At 40.8% G+C, this 9415-nt stretch overlaps 1 protein-coding gene across 1 annotated transcript in view; it reads left to right on the top strand.

Annotated features, from left to right (window-relative positions):
• The window catches only part of Msl3 (MSL complex subunit 3), a 34966-nt gene that overhangs the window by 24236 nt on the left and 1315 nt on the right, over positions 1-9415 (top strand). The window contains exons 13-14 of the mRNA XM_031385142.1: positions 1492-1497; positions 3015-3040. Of these exons, the coding sequence (XP_031241002.1) occupies positions 1492-1497; positions 3015-3040 (32 nt within the window). The remainder of the gene's footprint in view (positions 1-1491; positions 1498-3014; positions 3041-9415) is intronic.

Here is a 9415-nt window from a genome sequence, read left to right as displayed (position 1 = left end):
TGGAGGGTAATTAGAATACATTATACTCATATATGCAATTGTCAGACTACAAAATTGTTTTTTAAAAGGGTATAATCATATACCCAAGAGGTGAATCAGAAGTTCAAGATTACCTTCAAGTACAAAACAAATTCAAGCACAGCTTGAGCTAGGTGAAATTCTGTCTCAAGGGAGTAAAAAGGCAATGTGAGCGCAGGAGAGAAACTAGCTGTACAAGTTAGATCATGTAATATATTTTTAAAAACAAGAAGAGGGCTTAGTGCTTGAATAGCTTAGTGCCCGAATGCTTGCCTACCATGCATATATGTGCAGCCTCTCAGTGAATTACCTACTGTGGGGTCTGGAATATGATGCCTAGCTATCCCCACTCCCTCTGAACAGTGAGTGACAAGGCATCAAGGAGAGGGTGTCCCAGGTCATTTTATCCAGATTGCACAGATGACCAATATGCATCACTCAGAAAACCCACTTGTGACATCTTTTATCACAAAAGATCAATGAAAAAAAAAAAGGAAAGGGAGAAGAGAAATGTAGAGGGAGAGATGGGAAGATAGCTCCATCAATAAAGTTTATGCTGCACAAACCTGATGAAGTCAGTTCAGATATGCTAAACACTCCTATAAAAGCTGAGTATAGTTTAGTGGCAGATGTTTGTAACCATAAAGCAAGTGGACCCTGGAGCTCTCTGACCAGCCAGACCAGCCAATTGATAAGCAAGGGTTTCAGTGGCTCAAAACATACGATGGAGAGCAATGCAGAAAGAAATCTGACTGTACACACGTGCACAAATGTGTACACACCGGAAAGGAAAGGAGAGAAGGGGGGTAGGCAGAGAAAGCAGTACATCCCAGTAACCTTTCCTTAGAGAATGCTGTTCACACTTCCTTGTTGTGTTAGAATGTGAGTTCAGACTCAGCAGGTAAAGGGTGGGACCCTAGAGTCTGTACTTCTAAGGTGTGCCAGGGCTGCTGATACTGCTGGTTCCCAGCCCACACCTTAAACAGGGCAGTTATCAAATGCTGGATTTGGGTGGCGAATAGGATGTCAGCTATTAGAGAAAAGACTGGGAATGAGATAAAGATGAAGATGGTCTCAAGCGCAAACTTTCTGTATGCTAGTTTTTCCCTCTTAGGACAGCTGCATAAGGAAGATATATTTTACATAATCAAGAAAATAGATTAGTTAGAAGCCAAAGTCAAAATCAAACCAAGATCTGTCTTGATGCTAAAACTATGTTCCCTTAATGCTTTCCAAGCTGAGAGAACACAATAATGAAGTTCTATTGGTCAGAGGGTAGCAGAGAGGCTGATTCAGAGCCAATTTCTGCAGTCTTTTCATTTTCTCCATCATCTCCATCCTTCCCACGAGTCCTCCAGGGTTCTTACTGTTTGAAACTGCCATCTGTTTGGCCATTTGCTTCATTCTGCTCTTTAAAAAAATAGGCTTTTTTTTTTTTTAAAGTTTAATGCTTTATTGTTTGCACAGTTAAAAAGCAGAGTATCCTCTTTTCAATTCTAAAATTGGAGGGCTGACTGCAAAAGAAATTCACTTATCTAGGATTTAACCACACTCTCAACAGTTTTTTTTAATGTTATATTTCTCTGTGTATGTGCATGCATGTATGCATGCATGTGTATGGGGTGGATGTTACAGGACAACTTCTGGGAGTCTGTTCTCTTTCCACTATGCACATTTCAGGCACTCAGTTTAAATCATCAGGACTAATAGCAAATTGCTTTTTACCCCCAACCCCAACACACAAGCAACCTTACCAGCCTATGTATTCAAGAGTTTTATTAATGCTTGCTTTCCTAGAAAGTACCAGAGTATCTCTATTTTGGCATCCAAATCCTTTGTTACATGGGCTTTAATAGGAACTATGACATAAGTGCTAAATGAATAGCATTCTTAAATGTTGGGAAGTAGATAGCTTAGTCCAGCAGATGGAACTCAAGTCACTGTTAGGAACTCCTTTAAAACAGTTAATATCTTACTAGTTCTGGATTTGCCTTTGTTGCTGTTGTTTTCTTTTGAGTTTCTTGTTTGTTTGTTTTTGTTGTTTGCTTGTTTGAGTCAGGGTCTTGTATAGCACAGGCTGGTTTCAAACTTACTACATAGCCATGGATAACTTTGGACTTCTGATTCTCTTTCATCCACATCCTGAATGCTTAGACAATAGGCATTTACCACACATCTAGTTTACATGATGCTGGGGGTCAAACCCAGAACAATGTGCTTGCTAAACAAACACCCTACCAACTAACTGAGTCACATCTCCAGCCCCATGGTTCCTATCCATCAACAATCAACATGATCTTACTACTTTTAGATTTTTTTTCTTCCAATGTCACCATATTCTCCCTGTCTTCCATCCCCAGTGCAGTATTTTGGTTAGAATCCACATTACCCTTCAACAACCTCAGAGAGTGGCTTATCAAGTCTGTTTTCTGAGTCTGTTAGTTGCAGTATGGAGGGATGATTTCTTTGATTGTAAATTGATGAGAAGGAGCTGTGGCTTCAGCCCTGTGATAAGACAAGCTTGAGAACCTGAGCTCAATGCTCAGCACCAAAAATAATAACAATGATGTCAGCAACTTTGGACTTAAACTTCATTCTCAAGCTGTGGGTCAAGAGGAAGGAGCTATCTCAGCACTTTCAGCTTGACCACAGCCCTCAAGAGCTATTCTGGGCCGTTGGTCACCTTCCAAATGATTAACTTCAAAATCTGCCAATCAAAGCAGCCTTCCTGTGTAGGGCGATGCTAGGAGTGTTTTATTCCATGCTCCAAAGCCAAGGATGATAGCAGCCTGCATGAGAGACAAGTTCTATAATCCTCCACAAAAACTCTCCCGAGCTGAGCTCCTGTATCACTTCTGGGTTTGATACTGTGGGATTTTCTTTAAATCATTCTCTACTTTGTTTCCAGAAAGAAGGAGACAAATCTGAATACAAAACAGCATGTAAATGGGGGGAATTGCTATTCACTATATGAATCAGGAAAAAGAAAAGCAAAGATACCATGCTGTATCTTCCATAAGATGTCAGTATGTACAGTTCCCAGCTTATGGTTTAGCTTAGAATTTCTCAGCTTTCTCATCCTGGGAAAGTCTTTTGTATTTACCTGAAACTGTACTTCAAAGATTGTTTTCCTGGGCTAGCAATACATGTATTATGAGTCTCTCTTTGGGAAACTCTGAGAAGGACTTTTAGGAAAACTGAGGTGTGGGATGTGGCCCTCAGCAGGCCCAGTGGTCCATTTTTTGAAGGTGTGTGTGTGTGTGTGTGTGTGTGTGTGTGTGTGTGTGTGTGTGTGTAAGGGTATAGATGTCCACGTGCCATGATGGAGGTCAGAGGACAGCTTCTAGTGTTGGTCTCTGCTTTGCTCTCTGAAAACAAGGCTCTTATTTACTGCTCCATATGCTAGGTTATATGACCCTCTAGATTCCAGTAAGTCCCCTGTCTCTGCTTCTCATCTCCCAGTACTAGGATTATAGACATGGGCTACCATGTCTGCTTTATATGGCTCCTAGGGTCTGAACTCCGTCCTTCACACTCCTGAGGCATCTCCTCACCCTTGGTACTTCCTAATGTTTCTTATTTTTAAAATTAAGATGTATTTACTTTACTTGATGTATATGTTTTTTTGCCTGTCTGTGTGTATACATACATACATATATGTATGTATGTATATGCCTGGTGCCTGAGAAAGTCAGAAGAGGGTGTCAGATGTTCTGGAACTAGAGTTACAGATGGTTGCTATTTGGATGCTGGGAATCAAAGCTCCTCTTCAAGAACAAGAAGTGCTTTTAACTGCTGAGTTATCTCTCCAACCCCATAGATGTTTCCTTCTTTAAAGTGGTTTGCAAAGGATAGAGCTTGGAGAAGGGTCTAGGGAGCTATGGTTCATTGGGATAGCAGGTTTCTGAGGAGGAGAGGAAGAGCAATGGGGACTGCTGGGGGAAAAGAAAAGGCTGGAAAGAGGGCTGAGCATTTGTGCTGGATCAGCTGCCTCAGGAGGCACACACCTTCACTTCTGCCTGTCTACCCCTAGCTCAGCACTCCTGACTGATCGTGCCAGACTATTAGTAGTTACTCGGTTGAAACTGGCATCCAGGTGGATGAGGAAAGAACTCTCCTTGTTGATATTCCTGTATCCTTCAGGAATAACTGGTGACATCGGACTCTGCTTCTGTCACTCATCCAAAACCAAACAAAAAGCCACACATTTCATTGTGTAATTCCAGTTATATGAAGCATACAGAACAAGTGAGCTAGTGGTCGTTAGTGTGGGAGGGAGCTGAGAGTAAGAGTTGTTTGGATTCTTTAGAATGATAGAAATTTCTGGAATCTGATAGTGCTGACTATTGTGTTGCTCTTGGGAAAGTTGTTTTGGTTTGGTTGTTTTATTTTATTGCTTATTTTGAGGAAGGAGTCAGGTACTCATTTTCCATGGTACACATGTGAAGGTCAGAGGACACCCTCAGATGTCCTCACCTTTTATTCTGTTTGGGACAGGATGTCTTCTTTGTTGTACTGCTGCATACACTAGGTTAGCTGGCCAGTGAACTTCCAGGGCTTGTCTTGTCTTTACCTTCAGAGGAGCACTGGGGTTGCAGACATGGTACTCTACACAGCTTTCATGTGGGTTCAGGGGATTTCAACATAGGTCTTCATGCTGTGTGGCAAGTAATTTACCCAATAGCTATCTCCCCAGGCAGTGAATATTGTGCTATGTGGATTATGTCTTTGTGTGTGTGTGTGTGTGTGTGTGTGTGTGTGTGTGTGTAAGATTGGCAGTTTTGCTCCACAACAAATTTATGGAACATGTACCATGAAGCCCCATTTCTCCAGCAATCTTGGGCATTTCTTCCATACATCACTTTCTAAGGAAGATCAGGGTTCTGTTCCTCCCTTCTCAGAGTTCACAAGACATCTGAAGGGAAGATGTGTGAATACTATGTCTTTCTGCAATTCTTCTCTAAGTGCATGCCTGCTAGATATATCTTCACCCTTCGTTGGCTTTCACAATCCTCTTGGGCAGACAGGATGTATGCTGATAGTATGATATAAGCCAAAGAAGAAAATTTAATGCAGATAGAGCTTAGTGACATCCAAAATAAAATGAATTGTTAGGAATACTACAAGCCAGTTCATCTTTCCAACACTTCATGTTGGGGATTTCTTTGTAGCATCAATCTTCACCCTTGCAGAAGCTTGCCAAAATGGCAGGTAGGAGACTGCTCCACTGTGTTCCCCTATTGATTGGTACTTTCCACCCTTAGATTTACAACTTTCCATGGGGTTGTTTAATAAGTCGTTGTAGAGCTGTGCTTTGGTGCAGGCTAAATTACAGCAGTCTGCAGACTGTATTTACAGCTCAGTCTTCAGTGTTACAAAGGGGACTTCGGGAGGAATTGCAGGTCACTAGCCTCTGTTAGTTTTTCATTAGTATCCAGAAAATCATTTGGAGTGGAATCATTTGTGAGCTGTATGAAAATACAGCTTTCTCAGGGGACAAAGGGCATTTAAACATACTTGGGCACTACATAAAAGAAAGTATGAAGCCAGGCATGGTAATGTACACCTGGAATCCAAGACAGGAGGATCAGGAGTTCAAGGTCAACCTTTTTAGACCAGCCTGGGACACAGGCGTTCCTCTCTATGAAATAAAATAAGTAAGATAGGGGCTGGAAAGATAGCTCAGTGATTAGAGCACTGACTACTCTTCCAAAGGAACCGAATTCAATTCCCAGTACCCACATGGTAGCTTACAATTGTCTGTAATTCTAGCTCCAAGGGATCTGATACAGACATGCATACAGGCAAAACACCAACACACGTTGCTATCTTAGTTAGGGTTTTACTGCTGTGAACAGACACCATGGTCAGGGCAAAACCCTTATAAGGACAACATTTAATTGGGGTTGGCTTACAGGTTCAGAGGTTCAGTCCATTACCATCAAGGCAGGAACATGGCAGCATCCAGGCAGGCACAGTGCAGGAGGAGATGAAAGGTCTACATCTTCTTCCAAAGACAAACAGATGGAGACTGGCTTACAGGCAGCTAGGGTGAGGGTCTTAAAGCCCATGCCCACAGTGAAACACTTACTCCAACAGTGCCACACCTACTCTAAGAAGGCCACAACTTCTAATAGTGCTACTCCCTGGGCACAGTATATACAAACCATCACGCATAATAAATAAATAAATAATTAAAAGTCATTTTTTTAAAGATTTATTTTTATTATTATACATAAGTACATTGTAGCTGACTTCAGACACACCTGAAGAGGTTTTCAGATCTCATTACGGGTAGTTGTGAGCCACCATGTGGTTGCTGGGATTTGAACTCAGGACCTTTGGAAGAGCAGTCAGTGCTCTTACCCGCTGAGCCATCTCTCCAGCCCTAAAAGTCATTTTAAAAATAAAATAAATTACATGTGATAAAATGAATCAATAATCTAAACACTGTTGGAGGAAATACTTAGTAAAGTTCTTTTTAATATACATTTTATGTTATATATTGAAATATTTTATTGAAACTCAACACAAAGTCATGGTGTGGTAGACAAACTGCAGAACTTTTCTAAAACTTTACACTGGCAATATTCTCACCACACTCTTCCCTAATCTTTGTGACTTTGAACTCTCATAAAGAAGTATTATCTATTTTCCTTAAATCTGCCTGGCTTTGTAAATTGCTGTGGCCAAGCAAATATGACAGAAGGGACTCACTTTCATCACCTCCCTTCAAACCTTAATGAGATATGAACAAGTCCAGGGGAATCTGCCATATGATGCAAACCAAATGCCTTGGCTATTTGCCTCACCCCAGCCAATATTTAGCTAACTGGTCAACATGTGAAGGAAGCCATTTTAGATCAGCCTGGCCTTAAGGCTAGATCCATATATGAGCAAAACTCTTCAGGTAACTGTAAACTGTAGGTCAATAGTAAGTTAATATTGTTTTAAGCCACTGGGTTTCGGAGTGGTTACTTAAGCATCAGTAGCTAACTTCACCTTGTACCTTTGTGCTGCTTATGTATCCTGATCTATCATCTATGGTACAGCTCAGATTTCATTGCCTTGGCCAAGGTGGCTGAAATATTGGTATATTCAGAATCCATTAGGTATTCTAGGAACATATGTTAGCTATTGCTATTGTTCACATAATGAGGATAAAGGCAGATTATATATCACATGATTTTGTAGTTAGCATGGGTTCTGGTAGAGAGAGGCACTAAGAGATTTTTGTTGTTGTTAATTTCCAGAAAACTGGAGACTAGCTTTCTCATCACTATGACAAAATGCCTGATAGAAAGACTGTAAAAGGAGGAAATATTTATTTTAGCTCAAGATTTCACAGGGTTTGACCTCTCCTGGCACAGACAGTGTAGCCTAGTAGAGTGTATTATACCACAGTGCCAGAAGCCAGGAGCAGGGGCTGTTCATCTCCCTGTAGACCAGTAGCAGACAGACAAGGAAGCTGACCCAATCTTAGAAGGCAGATGCTTAGATGCCTGCTTCCTCTAGGTAGGCCCTGCTACCTCTCAAACAGTCCAGCAGTGAGCATAAGAGCCTTTAGGGGACCTTTCCTATTCAGACAGTAATAGTCAGGAAAGAGAACAGAAAATATATTTGCACCATCAGATGAGCTGTTATTGTTCTGTAATATTTGTTTCCACTCAGTTTGAAATAGAAAGAAAAGCTTTTGTGTTGAGCTAACATTCTCTTTCATCTCTATTTCATCCCCCACCCGCCCTTCTCTCAGAGTTGATATTAGCCTGAGTCTGCAGTATTGTGAGCTCAGATTGTGCACATGGAACATGTTACTCGAACTCATCATCATACTTTTGATATACATGTAGATGTTGTTTTTCTACAGACATGCATCTGAATGTACACATGCATGTGTAATATAATCACATATATGGTTTTACAGACATGCATTTAATTATCCTGATAGCTATTATAGGTTAGCCTATCATGGATACAGTACCCTCTACTAATTCTTTTGCCTGTCTTTCTCACTAATTCAGCTGTACTGAGCATCACTTTTTACAGAGTCCTTTGTATTCAAAGTCTTTTTCCAGGTCATACAAACTCAGAAACTGGGATGGCTAGACAAATACCTTTTTGACTTTCTAGAGAGTTTCTTCACGAAAGGCCTGACTTTAGGAATTCCTTGCTATTTTGTTTAAGGCTGATTTTCTCATTAGACATGTTTATAAGACAGGGAGATACTAAGAAAATAATTAGATGAAAACTTGACATTTTCTTGAAATAGTCACCAAGTTTCTTCATATTACTCCTGGTGTTTAGGAACAATTGAGGGCGCCTATTTGGTGGTTATCTGAAAGTTAAAGGTAATGACAAGAAACGGGAACAATAGTAACTTCACAGGGGTAAAGGGCAGATTAGGAGCAAGGAACGGCTACTTTGATCACCAGCTGGTTCCCAGGGCAACTATTTATGGCTTTATGAAAAAGGAACTGAGTGATCATCCAAGGAATACTACCAATATTGTGCGGGAAAACACCGCATTGGATCATTTCTGAGGGGACCTTAGATTTGCTAGTCAGTGAGGCAAACCAGGTTCTATGCCCTTGGATTCCTGAGTGGAGAGGTAAAATTTAAAACATGTATGTTAGGGGCTGGAGAGATGGCTCCACAATTAAGAACACTTGTTGTTCTTGCAGAAACCCAAGTTTAGTTCCTGGCACCTACACAGTGACTAATAACCATCTGTAACTCCAGTTCTAGTGGTCTTGAAGCCCTCTTCTGTCCTCTGTAGATACATGCAAGGAGAACATTCATATGCATAACATAATAATCTTAAAATAACAGCAAGAACCTGACTTTTATTGTGCTGAGATATCATATGGAAACATACCATGGTATACTTTGGCTAAAGGAAAACAAACAAACAAACAAAAAACAAAGCAAAATAAATTTCCTTCTTAGAAATGAGCAAATTACTCTTGTAGATTGAGCAACAAGTAGCTAAACGATCTAGATTATATATACCCCTTGTCAAAGTGAACTAGCACACAAGAAGCCTGCCCTCATAACAAATGTTCTTTTCAACAAATTGTATGTATGTACCCTCTGCCCCTGAGGTTGAGCACTGAAGGGCCAACCATAGCAGGATGATGGCAACATCACTCCTTTGCTATCAATTTGTAACCACCTCCGAGAGCCGCCCTCTACTTTTGCATTTATGTCAGGTTACATTACAGATCCTCTTAGTTTTAAACTTGTATAACTCTATCTGCTGGTTTGCAGAATACTCTAGCACATATATTGTAAAGAAAAAGGCAGATAAATTGAGCTATTAAAATACTACACGGGTGGTGGTGGCGCATGCCTTTAATCCCAGCACTTGGGAGGCAGAGGCAGGCGGATTTCTGAGTTC

The sequence above is a fragment of the Mastomys coucha genome, chromosome X (assembly GCF_008632895.1).
Source record: "Mastomys coucha isolate ucsf_1 chromosome X, UCSF_Mcou_1, whole genome shotgun sequence".
Lineage (NCBI taxonomy): Eukaryota > Metazoa > Chordata > Mammalia > Rodentia > Muridae > Mastomys > Mastomys coucha.
This window is presented reverse-complemented; position numbering and strand designations above follow the sequence as displayed.